Source organism: Theropithecus gelada, chromosome 13 (genome assembly GCF_003255815.1).
Source record: "Theropithecus gelada isolate Dixy chromosome 13, Tgel_1.0, whole genome shotgun sequence".
NCBI lineage: Eukaryota > Metazoa > Chordata > Mammalia > Primates > Cercopithecidae > Theropithecus > Theropithecus gelada.
The window spans coordinates 20,688,843-20,705,207 of NC_037681.1; the positions used below are offsets into that span (position 1 = coordinate 20,688,843).

At 45.9% G+C, this 16,365-nt stretch overlaps 1 protein-coding gene across 1 annotated transcript; it reads right to left on the reverse strand.

The window, feature by feature from the left end:
- Positions 1-7,229: 7,229 nt before the first annotated feature.
- On the reverse strand, positions 7,230-15,373 carry FAM110C (family with sequence similarity 110 member C). The gene is made up of 2 exons (XM_025354330.1): positions 14,228-15,373; positions 7,230-10,073 (listed from the first exon to the last, which is right to left on the reverse strand). Exons 1-2 carry the CDS (start codon positions 15,168-15,170, stop codon positions 10,054-10,056), a joined length of 963 nt encoding a protein of 320 aa, XP_025210115.1. The 5' UTR covers positions 15,171-15,373; the 3' UTR covers positions 7,230-10,053.
- Positions 15,374-16,365: the final 992 nt, after the last annotated feature.

The following is a 16,365-nucleotide window of genomic DNA, read 5'->3' on the forward strand; positions in this document are numbered from 1 at the left end:
CTCTTATTAATTACTTGGATCTAGTCTAGGCTTGTTACAGGCCTGTTCAAAGTGTGTGATTTGCAACTGCCTGAGTGTGGCTTTCCTGATTAAAGATCAATTATTTTCTAATGCTAATAGAGCAGCAAAAAGCTGGAGCTACAGAAAACCCTTGGCACTAGGACCAGGAGTGCTAAGAGCATGGGAAGAGAACTTTGGGTGGAGAGATAGAGCTTATTTTTACTAATCCGGTGATTTCACCTAGGGGTGTGGTGGCTTTTCAGGGCTTTCACTGAGTGTAATGAAGAGACATCTCATTTCTGGGTGTTTATCCACAGAAAAATAAAATCGAGATCCCAAAGAAATAGCTGCACTCCCATGTTCATTGCAGTATTACAATAAGCAAGATATGGAGTCTACCCGTGTCCATCAATGAATGAGCTGATAAAGAAAAATGTGTGTGTGTGTGTGTGTGTATATATATATGTATATATCACACAATGAAATACTATTCAGCCTGAATAGAAGAAGGAAATCTTGTCACTTATGGCACATGGATGAATTTGGAGAACATTATGTTAAGTAAAATAAACCAGGCACAGAAAGACAAATACTGCATGATCTCACTTGTATGTGGAATCTAGAAAAATCAGACTCATAAAAACAAAGAGTAGAATGGTGGTTACCAGGGGCTGAGTGGGAGGGGAGGGGAAATTAGATGCTGGTCCAAAGATACAAGGTTTCAGTTATAAGACGAATACCTTCTGGGGATTTATGGTACAGCATGGTAACTGTAGTTAATAATACTGCACTGTTTACTTGAGATTTGCTAAGACAGTAGATCTTAGGTATCTGCATCTCTCTTACACACAGACACACACATAGTAACTATGTGAGGTGATGTGTTAATTAACTTGATTGTGGTAATTATTTTACTATGTATACATACATGAAGTCATTACATTGCAAACCTTGGATAAACACGATTTTTATTTGTCAATTATTCCCCAATAAAACTAGAAGAAGAAGAAAGCCCTCTCCCCACTTTGCATGTTTATTTTAACTGTTCCACCTTTGCCTTCAATTAACTAAACATGGGAACAAGGGTGGGACAGAGATGTGGAGGAAGTAAAGATGAAGTCTTCATCCAGCATTTATTGAACATCTACTGGAAATGATCTGTAGTAGTACATTTTACAATGCCATACATTAACATCCCTCAATGGAGGCTGGGGGGCTGGATGGGACAAAAAGGCAGAGGAAGGACAAATTCTGATTGTCTCTTCTGTAGTTGGGGCACCTTTATTTTCCTGCCCTTGGATGTCAGAGCTCCAAGTTCTCTGGCTTTTGGATTCCAGGACTTGCACCAGTGCTCCAGACCTGTGACCTCCAACCTCCACCCAGGCTTTTTGGCCTTCAGCCTTGGACTGAGAGTTACACCATCTGCTTCCCTGGATCTGAGGAATTTGGACCTGGACCGAGCCATGCTACCATCTTCCCTGATTCCCCAGCATGCAGATGGCCTGTCGTGGGACTCCTTGGCCTCTCCAAGCAAGTGTGCCAATTCCCCTAATCAATCCCTTCACATGTATCTCTCTCTCTCCCTCTCTCTCTCTCTCGCTCTCTCAATAGATAGATATAGATGATATAGATATAGATATATAGATATATATCCTATTGGTTCTAACTCTCTGGAGAACCCTGACTAAAACATATGGCAACTTGAAAAATATAAACTGGTTCACAAATTATTTAAACAAACTAGTGAATGGTATGCATTGAATCCATAGGGGGCTAATAAGGGTAGAATAATAATTACTACCATGGATTGGGTGCCTCCTTTGTGCTCAGTGCTTTTAAATACGTCTCCATCCTCCAGTCTTCATGGCCACCTTCTAACGGATGAAAAAACTGAGTGGCATTTAATGTGCTCCAGGTCAATAGCCCCTCAGCATATAACTCTGACCTACTTGATGATTCCATGATCCTAAAATGTTTGGCTTCTATGAGCCTCGACTTCAGTGTGTACCCACGGTACTTTGTACACAGATACTGACACTCCTCTTCAGAGTTCCAAGTTTAATCTCTGTTGCAAATGCATATTTGCTAGAAAATGTTCTTCCTCGGAGAAGGACCTGTGGCTCTCTAACAATGTTCCTGACACTGCATCAGGAACGCTGGCCATAGTGACCACATCGGTGCACCCTGTGACAGGGGTTGGCATTAGGTGTGTAATGCTGAGTAATGCCGGCAGGGAGGCAGCAACTTCCTGTGGCCTTCAAGCTAGACTTGCTCACTCAACCCACAACCACCAGGAAAAGGTGAGTAACGCTTCCTGCCTGCCTCTGCCTGCACGGTCAAATTGTTGACAATTGGCTCAGTTTCTCTTCTCACCTGTAAAAGGATAATGTTTGTGTAGCCTTGGAACACACGCAAGAATCTGGAAGTAGATAATTGGAATGTGCATGTCTTGGCCTTTTCTTCCACTGTTGCTGGAAAGAAACCCAAAGAACTTAAGCTGTGCTGAACTTTCCAGTACTTCAAAGTAAATTTAAAGGATTTCCTGTTCTTTTTACAACCTGTGGTCATTTCCCATTTACCTAAAATCGATGTTAGCCACAACTGAAATAATCATAGTTCTTCTAGACGTCTCTGAGGTGAGCCAAAAGGTCTTGGACTTTGAATCCAGACTTAGGATTCCATGATACACAAAAGGGGGTTGTACTTGAAATTTACAACTCTGTAGTGGAACTTGTACCCAGCAAATGGGCCGCCAGCCAGTTCAGCAGGTTGCCACAGTGTGGCCCTAGCCAGCACTGCCCTGAGCTCTCCGGAATAGTTTGCTTTCCCTCAGATTTTCTCTTTATTACTATTCTTAAAACACATATCATTTTATATAAAATTATCAACATAAATTGAACCATGATGGCCTTTCCTGCAACACGAAAATTTACATGCTGCTCTAAAATGTGTGTGCGTGTGTGATGTTGGGGTTGCATTCTTATCATCAAGGTACTTCCATGTCACCTGAGTCATTCAGTGGCCGGTAACGTGGGAACTTCAGGTAATTCTGGAGTGGCATTTTGTATCAGAATCCATGCGTTTGGGTTTTGATCTGTTGAATCAGTTATTCCCTTGAGAAGTTATGGCATCTTCTTAAGCATTCTGGTTGGCATTAAATTGTTCTCATAAACCAGCACAGAGAGAGAATAGAGCAGACTTTGGAGCCAGGCAGATTTAGGTTCACATTCTCACTCTTCTACTTACTAGTTCTTTGACCTAGGCAGGTAATGGATTTCTCCACACCTCTGATCCTTGCAGGTGTCATGGAATTACACGGAACAACCAACAGAAAGCCCTTGTACAGTTTCTGTTACGAAACATGCCTGGGGTGTGCTGGCTCCCTGCTGGCATGGGCCACTCTCCTCTGCCGTTCTGGAGTGTGACAAGTCTCTTCTCGGGGTTCTTTCAGGGAGGTCCTCCCAGGTGCAGAACTGAAGCTTGGCTCCATCCACGTACTTCATGTTAGAGAAACTTTTTTTTTTTTGAGGCGGAGTTTTGCTGTTGTCGCCCAGGCTGGAGTACAATGTGTGATCTCAGCTCACTGCAACCTCTGCCTCCCGGGTTCAAGTGATTCTCTTGCCTCAGCCTCCCGAGTAGGTGGGATTACAGGTGCCCACCACCATGTCTGGCTAATTTTTGTATTTTTAGTAGAGATGAGGTTTCACCATATTGGCCAGGCTGGTCTCAAACTCCTGACCTCAGGTGATCCACCAGCCTCAGCCTCCCAAAGTGCTGGGATGACAGGCATGAGCCACCGCACCCGGCCCATATCAGAGAAACTTCTAATTGTCCTCAATCCTGACCACATGGTCTTCCCCACCAAGGAGGCAATGTTCTAAGCTGCCCTAATTTAGAGCAAGAATAAAACTGCCAGACCAAGCACTAAAGATGCTCAAGTGCTCACAGTAGTTTTGTCATTAGCTTCCCCAGGAAATGGGAACTAAAGTGAAGTCAAGAACAGGCCATCCAGACGCTTGTTGGTCAAGCCTTCCTCTAGGAACGTGTAGCCTTCCCAGCTAGCTGGGGAAGGAGAGTTTTCCCAGGACTTGGTGTTAAAACTAGAAATTGTTGGGCAAATAGGGAAAGCTGGCCACCCTGCTAATGTTGCCCTACCCAAGGCAGGGCTCCCCTAAATGGACACTGCACAGAGGCAGGGGTCCTCTCCTGGGCCTTGGCACACTGGGCAGCTGTGTGAGTTTTGGGTCTAGGTTCCTCCTAGGAGATGAGGGTTGAATGTCATGATTTCTAACACCACTGTTGGCCATAACAGTCTGGTCCTGGCTGAGTCGTACCTGCCCACCTCTCTAGATGCCTACATTGGTCTCTCCTTAGCACCTCAGGCACCTGGAAGGGAAATGGCATGAGAGGACTGGGGGGCACTTGGCAGACACTCCCCCTTTCTAAACTGTGGAAATGACTTGCCAAGCAGGTTGAGAAAACAGGTTATCGGGTCCTGATAACATCTGCCCAGCCTGAGCCTGCTGTTTGCCTCCAAGGGTGTGTCTGAGAGACAGCTCTCAGAGCCCACTTAGGGAAAACATACCCCTCCACTTCCCAGCTGGCCTGCTCTGGCCTGTGAGAGTCACCATTTATTTGCAATGTTGACTCCTCTTATTCTCTCCCTAAGTTTGAGTAGTGGACTCCTTCTAAAAGCCGAAGGAAGGAATGCAGTCTCTTACCAATGATCGTATCATCGGATAAAGGCTACAGGCTGCAGATTCATTTGTGGAGTGTTCTGCTTTTTGTTCGGTTTAGATTTCAAAGCTTTAAGCTTCAGGGTGAAAGACCTCCAGGGACTAAAGTTAACCTCTCAGTGAAAAAAGTGCCATTTACAATTTGCATGTTATCCTTCTCTGTTGCTTGGTTCTCTTTATATGATTTGGACTTTGGGTTTCTTTTATGGTCCAGATAGATCAGCCATCAAATAGAAACCATGAACTAATAGGCTCACATGAATTCATCAATCAGGCTCATGGCACTGCTCATGACATTTCCTCACTTTGCTTTCCCTCCTCCCTCCCTTCCTTGATTTTTGTCATCTATCATCCATCTATGTATTATCTATGTATCATTTCCTTACTAAGTATCTGCCCCCCTGCTAGAATGTAAGTCATCGATCAATGGCAGGGAGCTTGGTGAACCCCCAGTGCCTTGTGCAGTATTTGGCTCCTCGATACATGCATGTGAGTGAATTCTGTGTGTTGTCATCAGTGACAGCCTTGATTCAAGCTACTGTTGAACAAATAGCACAGTTGTTTTGATACCACAAGGCGGACAGTAGATTTAGGTTTACACAATTCTGTTGCTTCCTGTTCTCGTACTTGTAATTAAGAGTCCTCCTTAAGCTCAACAGTGAGTAATCAACAGGGTGTACTGAAGCCAGGATCCAGGTCTTTCCACTCTGATCCTGGGGTTCAGATTCTCACTTTCTAAGGAAATTAATATGCTATTTTGACCTAAAGTTAATAGTTATTAGAGATTTAATACAGTCTCCCCTTCAGATCACATGTCAACTTTAACACAACTTTTAATGAGATAATATAAAGATGACAATTGGCCAGGCATGGTGGCTCACTTGTAATCCCAGCACTTTGAGGCTGAGGCAGGCAGATCACCTGAGGTTGGGAGTTCGAGACCAGCCTGACCAACATGGAGAAACCCCGTCTCTACTAAAAATACAGAATTAGCCAGGCGTGGTGGTGCATGCCTATAATCCCAGCTACTCAGGAGGCTGAGACAGGAGAATCACCTGAACCTGGGAGGTGGAGGTTGCAGTGAGCTTAGATGGCATCATTGCACTCCAGCCTGGGCAACAAGAGTGAAATTCCATCTCAAAACAACAACAATGACAACAAAAGATGACAATCAATTGTAGAATTTGAGGCATTGTAGCAGAGAAAATTAAGTAGCCATTGCTGGACCGGAGCACATGTTCTGGGATTTCTGTGCTGCCTCCCGTCAGCTGCTCCATGCTACTTCCAAGACCAATATTATAAGGTCTTGGTTGAGACACTCAATTTCCTTCGTGTTTAGTATTTGTAACCTGGAACATTTAAATAGAATATAAATCTATTTGATTCATCAATGAAAGTGCAAAGTGTAACCACCCAAGCATTGTGCAAGCCCCAAGTTTACCTGAAGGAAAAGGCAGCTGCTGTTGAGCTCTGCAACATAAGCCACACCACCCAATGCTTGGACTGTTTCTGAACAGGTACAATAAGAGAGTTTCTACAGCAGGCTGGGTATCTGTCCATATTCTTCACAGAAATAAAGAAGTGATGTGTTTCTTCTCAAGAAAACCCCTCTTGGCCGGGCACAGTGGCTCACACCTGTAATCCCTGCACTTTGGGAGGCCGAGGCAGGTGGATCACTTGAGACCAGGAGTTTGAGATCAGCCTGGCCATCATGGCAAAACCCTGTCTCTACTAAAAATACAAAAATTAATTGGGCATAGTAGCGGGCACCTGTAATCCCAGCTACTCAAGAGGCTGAGGCAGGAGAATCACTTGAACCCAGGAGGCGGAGGTTGCAGTGAGTTGAGGTCGCTCCGTTGCTCTCTAGCCTGGGCGACACAGTGAGACTCTGACTCCGAAAAAAATAAAAACTGAAAATAAGAATAAAGCAAGCCTATCTTTGGATTCTTACCTAGGGTTAGGCATAGGCCACTGCAAGACTGAGCAAGACGGGCTCAGCCAGGGCAGCGAGAAGGACGATCAGGCTTCTATGACTCACCGGCTGCCCAAGCCTCCACACCCTCAGAGTGCCTGGTGCACACTGCGAGCAAACCCGGCACAAGAAGAGTCTGCCTTCACTTAATTTCCTGATGAGAAAGATTACAAACTGTGCTTTTGTTTGTATCTTTGTGCCCATTTTCAATGACCATGTTAATAAAACACGAAGAAAAATATTTTAAGCAAAAGACTGGTGAAACAATTAAACACAACTGAAGGAAAGCAAAGTTCAGAATATTCAAAATTGCTTTGACTGCATTTCATCTTGAGGAAAGTTGATGATTTCAGGTGCCATACAACTCACCCAGGACAAGCCTTGGAATGCCTTCCCCTCATTTCTACCGATAATCTGATGAGAGAACACTCAAGAATGGTAGAAAACAGAAGGCAAGGAACTGTAATGAGCAGACTCTCATTTCAAATTTTTGCCTCATTATTCAAACGCAAAAATTAGTATTAATAAATGATAAAAAATACTTTATTTCTTTAATACAGAATATACAATATTGCACTCCAGTTGCAAATAGTGTATAGAAAAAAACTCTGTTTAGAAACTGCCAAAGCAATTGTCAAACTCTACTAATGTTTCCTGGCATCACCAATGATAACCACAGTGCTGAACTTTGAACCAACTGAAAAAGGGCAATGTTCAATAAAGCCTCCTTTTTGTCAGTTTCAGTGCCCAGCAGTTTAACACATTCCATTATGTTTAATTACATTTTTTTAAATTGTCATTCTTTCATGAACAAATAACAGTACCTTGCAGCTATCACTATTGCTCATTCTCGTGGAAAGCAATCGCAAGCTTTTCATCCAGACTGAACTAAACAGTCTAATTTTCTCAAAGTCACTCAGCAAATTGGGGTAATTCAGGTTTAGGCAAGAAGTTCTTTAGTTTTACTTTTTATATATATTTTTAGGGATAGGGTCAGGGTCTTGCTCTGTCACTCAGGCTGGAGTGCAGTGGTGCAATCATGGTTCACTGCAGACTTGAACCCCTGGGCACAAATGATCCTCCCACCTTGGCCTCTCAAAGCATTGGGATTAAAGGTGTGAGCCACCACCCCTGGCTGAAGAAAGAACTTCTCACCTCTTACACATACTGAAGACATGGAGCCATGGCATGAATCTGAATGGAAGGGAAGGAAAATTAACTCACTTCTTTAGGAGTCTGATGCCACCCAGTTCCCCTGTTCTTCATGCCCCTTTTCCGATATCTACTTCTAGAATTCACTCCAGCTGAATTCTTTTCTTTTCCTGTACCACCACCAAAGGTGCAAACATCTCTAAAAGATCTTGGTGGTTTTAGTGGAAACCATTTTGTTTTTATATTTTTCACCTATGATGTGAATGGTGAGTCTGCACCATTTTTATCTTAAATAAATCCACCCCAGGCTGCATCCATCCTGTTCTGACAGTAGAAAGGCATACACACGTTTACTTAAAGCTTTCATATATAAAATTAGTGGGACATCTGAAAATAAGGGAATTGGGTATATGAAAAGATCATTTACAAAACTGCTCTCATCTTTGACATTATCTTTTTTTTCTTTAACTAAGTGCAATATAGTGAACAGCAAAATAGCAGCATTTTTAGAGAAAACTTTGGGGAAAATTCTTAGATCAGGGGACCTGCTGTCCTGACAGAATCTATATTCAGACAGGTACATCTGGTGGCCAGCAAAGACTCCCTAAATGTGTATCTGGGACTTATTTGAAAACAAGTCACTATAGTACTGAGTACTTAATGGAGTGGCAGACACTCCACTTGCAGTCAATGAAAATCCAATTATACAATATACACAATGAGATGACCAAGAAAAACATGATTTAAAATTATACTGATAAAAACTAAAATCATCTGAAGTAAAATAAAACTATCTGAAGACTAATAACTGAGTGAAAATAAATATTTAGTAACCCAATGACCTACTCTCATGGTGAAATAGTTACAAAAATAGAATACAATATTAACCAAGACTTGAATAATTCAAAATGAAATGGTTAACAAAATATCATATCAATGAGAAACTCATTTCTCTCCCCTCCACATTCTTCTCTCTAATGATTTTCTTCTTGAAAAGATATATTTTGATACAAAGTTTTCGAAGAATTGGCTGGGTAACAAATTTTCTTTGGGTTATTTCTCAGAAGGTTCTGAATCTGAATCTATTTACTCTGGGTGTCATGAGCAAGTTCAGAATTAGGGATCCAGTAACCCCCATCAACATTCTCATTCCAGCCACCCTCAGGCTGTCCCTTGCTTCAAAATATGTCCTTTGTAGAAAAGAGTGAATTGGTGTCAAATTTGGGTTGCATATGTCATATGTGGAGGTGTGAATCAGATCAAGGGGCAGTGAAGAGGTCCTGCCTCAGATGCCTGTGTTCCATGTAAACCAAAATTTTCTGTTCTTTTTGGAAGTTGGGAACAAGAGAACTATGGAGTACATTCTAAATAGTGCTGCAAAAGTGAAATGTTGTATTCATCTGACCAAAGGAAACTCCAAGATTCTTCTGCCAACTCTCCAGAAACTGTCCAGTTACAAAAAAAGGTTTTGTTTATCAGCATTTAAACACTAACTTATCTTTTAATGGGTACTTCCACATGCCTACACCCCAAATGGAGAATGACATTAATAGCATGACCTTGTAGCCCTCAAGTTATTTTAAAAGTGCTTTCTGACTTGTTAAATAAGATAAACAGTAGTAGAGTTGGGAATTAACTGTCATTTATAGTGCAGTAATGCTCTGGCAACTGGGGTCAGCGTGTGTGTGTGTGTGTGTTTACTCTCTTTTGGCCACAGAATTGAAGCAGAATATGCCTTTTTGTGATTACTTTGATTTAAATGATGCTGGTCAGCCCAGGATGGTCAAAAGGGGTACATGCCATGGCATTCATGCTTGGTTTTCATTTTCCTTGATTAAAAAAAAAATCAACTTAGATATTGTTAAAATGCATCACAGTACCTCTTTGTCACCAAGTCAGTCAAAAAGATTTCCAAACAGCTTTACGGTTTCCAGCTGCCCTCTGGAAGCAACACTAGTTTCACCTCAAACAAGGAAAATGCCTCTTAGAGCTTCAGCTTGTTACACCTCAGCTAAATTTCAAGGTCTGTGTTCCCATATTCTCTGTAGTATTTTAAACCTTCTCAGAGCCCTTAAGCTTTGTCAATGGGATGCTGTATTCCTGGTAAAAGAGCAATCATGTGGTCACTTAGGCACGCTGGCCAAATGGTCCTGGGATCCCAAGTCACTGAAGAAATCCTTCAAAAAGTCTTCATCACCGGGAAGGTTTGCTTCCTGAGGAGTTAAAGAAAAAATAGTGAATCAACTCTAGTCTAGACAAAAGTTAGTACAATGAAAACTAAACATTATACTGGTCTGGTCCCTGTAGTTTTTGTTTTTTGACATTCTCTGCATTTTGAAACATCTTCTTTTGTATTTTAAATTTTGACAACAGGTCAGTAACTTTATTAAATACAGCTATCATCTCGTTTCTCTGGCAGAAGAAATTCCATCTCCCTGCAGGCCTTTTTCAGGGCTTTAAAAATTTCTCTTTGCCTCCAACTACTCATAGGGCAGTAAAGAAAACTTCTTTAAATGTTGGTAAAGCCAGTGCTAACTACTACAGCGTTGGACAACAAAACAGGAAGCAATGCAGGCAGTTGAACTAAATATCTGAGGGCAGACAGATTCCTCCCTTTTCAAACACCATTATCTCTTAAAGGCCCAGGTGCGGATCATGACAGGGAAGAGTGGCCTTATGGCTACTCAAGCCACTTGTTTGCCAAAAATGTGCTCCTAGTTGCATAACTTCCCAGAATAGTCAAAGAAGAAAGGAAAAGAAAGCTGGGATGTCCCGGGTTTATTCTTCTGCATCTTTGCAAATATGAACCCAACTCTGTTCCAGGAGCTTTCAGTGGGCTTCTACAGGTACCTCTTTTTTCTTTGCATCAAGGATAAATGTGAAGATAGCTGTGGAATTGTCTGAACATTTTTGCCTTGAAATTAAGCAATGTCTTATCCCTAATTTCCCAAAGAACAAGTTATTTATGCCAGTATTAAAAGCAGCAACTTGGCCGGGCGCGGTGGCTCAAGCCTGTAATCCCAGCACTTTGGGAGGCCGAGACGGGCGGATCACGAGGTCAGGAGATGGAGACCATCCTGGCTAACACGGTGAAACCCCGTCTCTACTAAAAAATACAAAAAACTAGCCGGGCGCAGTGGCGGGCGCCTGTGGTCCCAGCTACTCGGGAGGCTGAGGCAGGAGAATGGCGCGAACCCGGGAGGCGGAGCTTGCAGTGAGCTGAGATCCGGCCACTACACTCCAGCTTGGGCGACAGAGCGAGACTCCGTCTCAAAAAAAAAAAAAATAAAATAAAAAATAAAAATAAAATAAAATAAAATAAAAGCAGCAACTTATATATTCTATGCAAAACAGAAAACCAGAAAGATCTAAATTTTGGCAAGTCCCCAGTTTGATAAATTGAAAGACAGGAAGATGACTAAATCACAGCGGATAAAATAGATATTTTCATAAACTAAGCTCTGGGAAACAGAATACCAAAATGACCCGCGTACAACCAACTACTACTCATGGGTTCCCAGAGGACTTGTGTGCAGATTATACGAGTCATTGCCCAGTTCTGATAGTCTCAGTTTTGAAAAGCAATTATCTTTACCACACAGGGCAAGAAACTTATAAACTTATTTAGTTCTATTATAATTGAGACACTTTTATTATAATTTATAAATCTCTATCTACCAAGGGGACAAAAACCTCTAGATTAAACATATCTGTTTTCTCTTACACTTAGAAAACCTGCCTTATTTCATCTCAAGTTTTCTGAATCTTTCATGAAATCCTAAAAGGAATCCTTATAACTTTCAGCAGAAAAAGCACAGCTTATATTCCTGCTTCCACATCTTCCAGAAGTTGCAGAACTGGTCTCAGAACAAGAGACTTCTGCGGGAAGTCAGAAGACCGCCCCACTGGCCAGGTGTTCACACTCTGTCCTGGCTTTCCCTGCTGGTCTCCTCCAGTGGGAACACCAGTGCTGGGAGGCGGGGAGCTGTGAAGGCGCTGAGGTCATGAGCAGACTGTTCCAGTGATCTGGAGAAAGCTCAGGCAACTGTGTTCTCCTCACACCCTCAACCCCGGTAGCCAGGCAGTAAGTCTTTGCGTTGCAGTTTCAAAGACACAACACTGTCTTGGGTCTAGGGAAGTACATTAGGAAAGAAAATCTTTATAGTGCTGGTGACTCCAATTCCATATAACAACTAGGGCAGCTTCTGTGTGACTGTCCCCCCTGCTCTGAGAAATAATGTGAAACTTCTCAGAAGACAGTTGCTGTTGTCTCCAGCCTGGAACAAATGGGATTCAGGTGGAGGGAGACATGAGGGGAGGAAGAAGCCCACGAGCCTTTTTCCTGCCTCCATCCTTAGTGCATTCCCAAACCTGCTCTCCCTTTCCCTCTCCCTTCAACTATGTCTCTTGTCACAAAAGTGAAAGCTCTCACAGGCTAACTAAACTTCTTATATTTTTCATAGGTTCAAGCCTAAAAGGTCTTTAGGATATAGTCTATGAAGTCAATGAAATTCTCATTCAGGTCACTATCTTGACATTGGCTAATTCGAGATGGGAACCAGCATGGGTCTGGAGGGATCAAAGCAGGCTGCTTTTATTTTTATATTGTCAGGTTTTATTTTGGTTTCATTTGTATGCCATATTATTAGCTCACCACTATTTATACCACCAAGTCTACCTACTGCCTGCACATGCTCTGGCTACCTGGAGGGAGCTTATTCATAAATTTATTTCTCACGTATTTCAATGGACAACTTTTTGTTTGTTTGTTTTCCATTTCTGAGTTTCAATCGTGCAACACAGGTTATTACTACACAGACTAGAAAATGTAGAGGTTGAAAACCATCTGCCTATTTCCTTTCTTTTTATGGACAAAGGAAGCCTGGTCTATAGTTCAGGAATCACTTGCTAACATAAGACAGGCCCTTAATTCTTGTTTAGTGCTCTCTCCACCAGACAGTGTCCCTCCAAGGACCATGGCCACTCTCCAAAGCTCCTGCCCTACATATGGTGCCATCATGGAAATACCCTTGCCAGCATTCATTCATCTCAGATCTAAAAGACAATCTGTGAAAACTACCAATTAATGTTTGTTTGCTTTTTAGAACTTTGCCTACCTATATTTGTTGGGGACTTAGGCTAATGGAAAACACAAATCTTCTATAAATTATAAGGAAGAACTTAAGTCCTGAGCCTTCTGAGTTCAAGAAAAAGAATAAATTAACTTCTTCTCATTAATTTTCATGTCTATACTAAAGTCATAGCCAGAGAAGTTATTGGAGATTTTTTTAGCTGTCGAGCATAGGTGAGCGCTGTGCAAACATCTCTTGGGCAGCCTCCCCCAAACTCTACAGGCTGCCATGCATCTTCAGTTAGTTTATCACAATGGCAGACAATAACTTCATCTCATGATTTTTAAAATTTACTTATAGCAAGTTGTCATTGAAGGGTAAGAGAAAAAAAAAAGATGTTGCAATGTTTAAATTCTTGGTTCTCAAAGAGAGCCCTGAAAAGGTACTTTCTCTTCACTACTTTCCAAGATGCCCATAGGGAAGGGCAGGGTAACAGTGAGGACCAGCACTCCTTAGTTCCCCAGTGAAAAGCAAAAAGAGCTCGAGGTCAATCCTGCACTACTGGTTGTCCAAAGGGAAGTTACTTACTGTAGTATCATCGGGGGAAATAAACTATCGACTCTAGTTACAATCTAGTCCAATTTCCCCAGTTTAAAAAACTGAAGCTCTCAAAACAATTTAAATAAAATTTAGCCAAATAAAGATCTTTGTTGCTAAGTGAATGCCAAAGTGCTGACAAGATCCTGTAGAGAAGTTCTTACCACTTCAGCACAGGCCTCCAGGAAAGTGCAGGGAGCCTTCCTTTCTGTTCCAGGTAACACAGCAGCGCCTACCTAGGGCTGCAGGTGGACCGGTCAGCTCCAATCAAACATCAGGACCGCCCAAGCACAGGTCAATGAACTCAGGAACTAGGGCTCTCACGCTGTTTTCAGCGCAGGAAAGAATACTAGGGGTGTAAAACTGCTCTCTGGCAGCACTTTGGATTCCTCCTGTTTTCACAATAAGTCAAATGGGACATGTTAATTTGCAGAATTGCCTTTCCAGGCAGCCAGACGCAGCAGTCTCCTAAGGGCCTGGACCTGCAGGTACCTGGATTGGTACCTTCTGCTCTTCAGCAGCGCGGGCTCAACTCACAAGCCTCTGCGTCTGTCTCTTGGGTCTCTTTCACGCTGCAGCTCAAAATCGCACTCAGTTCTAAGCATCAGCTGTAACTGGCCATCGCCCAGCTCGGTCACACTCACCAGGACTCCCAGCCCCGCACACGCCAGCCCCGCCCCAGCCTTCCGAGCACACACCTCGGGTCCTGCTCTGCTCCTGGCTGGGGGTCTCCTTGGCCTTCTTACAGGTGTACAGCCACTTGATGATGCGGGCGTTCCTCTCGATGACCGAAGTGGTGCTGGGCACCTGCTCAATCAGCTCCTCCTCCTGCAGCCCGTAGTCGTCGCCGCCGCTGTGCCGGGAGAAGCCGCTGCCGGAGGTGGCGACGCTCACGCTGCGCACCTTGAGGGTCACACGGTCCGACCCCGCGGTGAAGTTCTCCCTCCCCAGGGCCTCCACCACCTCGGGGTCCAGGCCGCAGAACTGGAAGAAGGTGTCAGACTCGGCCAAGGCCGAGGAGCGGGAGCTGAGGTCCGACTGTGAGCGCTGCAGCCCCCGACGCCTCACCTCCCGCGGCTCCGGGCCAGGGGGCGCGGCCGGGACACTGCAGGGCGCCGCGGAGCGCGCGGCCGGGGCTGGGGTCTCGCGGGGCGCGGGGTCCGCTGCAGCGCCAGGCTGGGTCGGGACGGTCTCCGGGTTCCCGGCCTTGCCCTCGTCTCCCGCCCGGGGCGGCGGCGCCTTGTCCTTCCCCGGCCCCTGGAAGAGCTTCTTCACCAGGCTCGCCCTGGGGCCGTCGGCGCCCGCTCCTCTCAGGAACTCGCATTTCTGCCGGTAGATGATCAGCGAGTCGGGTCTCAACGGCTTCCGCGCAATAGCCCTGCGCGCCACCGGGGCGGGGGCGCGGGCCGGGGGCCCAGGGTCGTTCCCCGGGCACTTGATCGCCCCGGGGCCGCTGCCCTCGGAAGCGACGCCCCGGCCAGTCCCCGGCCGTCCCCGCACGTACTTGGCGCGATCCGCCGCCAGCCTCTCCACTGCGCTCCTGCGCGCCGGCCGCGCGGCGTCGGGGTCCCGGGGAGCCGCGGGGTCCCGGGGAAGGAGCCGCTCTCTCGCGGACGTGTTCGGGGCCGCCAGGGCGCGCATCCTCGCGGGGACTGGACCGGCCGGCGCTCCGGGTGCAGCGGAGACGCGCTGGAGTGGCAGAGCCAGTCAGTGCTCGGGCCGGTTCCGAAGTCCGCGCCGGGTGGCGAACGGCGCCCCAGTGCCCAGCGGCCCAGGCCTGGGGTTGGGGAGAACCGAAGTCCGCACCGATTGGCGAATCTCCCCAGTTCCCGCCCCGCCCGACCTCATCGCCACCTCGACTGGCACCGCCCGCGCCCCCGCCCAGTGCCCCCGCCCTGGCCGCGTCCCCGTCCGTCCCCGCCCGTCCCCGCCCGTCCCCGCCTCCTCACTCCCGCCCGGGCCCGCCTCCCTCGCCGCTCCCCGGGTGCAGCGACCGCCCTCACCGAGCGTCCGGGGTCCCCGCCCTCACCTCCTGCCCGGTGCCGTCCCCGCCCCGCCTCACCTTGTGGCTGCGCTGCCAACCGCCTGGAGGACGCTGGGGCGAGCAGGCTCTGAACCCCGACTCACTCAGCCCCAGGTCCCCGAGGTCACCGCTGGACGCAGGCATTTCCGGGGAGGGGGAGCAGCGGGGACGTCCCCCCACCTCCCCCGGGCAGGTGCATCACATCCTTTGAATTCTTAAAGTGACCTCATCTTGTTTGGAAACTTGACTGTTTAATTTTCTCTACCTGAGGTCATATTCTTATTAACAGAAAGGAATAGAACATAAGAGGAAAGAACACGCAGCGCACGCCAGGATCAGCCTACGTGGTGGGTGGCAAGAACGGAGGGACTTGGATTGGGTCCGACTGGGTCGCTGGCCGGCAGCGGGCGTGGCCGGGCCCCAGGACCGAGCTGGGACTCGCAGTGGGGCAGGCCGGGGGCCCAGGCGCGGCTCAGTGGATTTGGAAGAAGCCCAGCCAAGTGCCCAGAATCATTGCTATTTTTACTGTAACCGAGGCAACGGGGAAACCACGAGTTCACCAGGCAGTGGATCAGCCTAGGAATGCTAAGAGTCTAAGATAAAATATCTCCCAAATTCCATTATTTCAAAAATTTGGACAGAATACTGAAGATATCTCTCAGACATGTGAAATGTTCACGTTATCGCGTCTGTGAAGACGACTCCGTAACAGGCTGTGCTTTTAACCTTGTGCTTGAACGTTCCAAGCAGCAGCAGCCGGGAGGCAGGGAGCGCAGCAGGTGCAGATGGGCCCCCAAAGTGGGCGCGAACACC

Bases quoted from the DNA above. Each gene is read 5' to 3' on its own strand.
- FAM110C (XM_025354330.1), bottom strand. From the start codon at position 15,170: ATGCGCGCCCTGGCGGCCCCGAACACGTCCGCGAGAGAGCGGCTCCTT. The intron at 10,074-14,227 runs GTGTGTGCTCGG...TTAACTCCTCAG, and splicing joins GGAGCAGAGCAGGACCCGAG to GAAGCAAACCTTCCCGGTGA.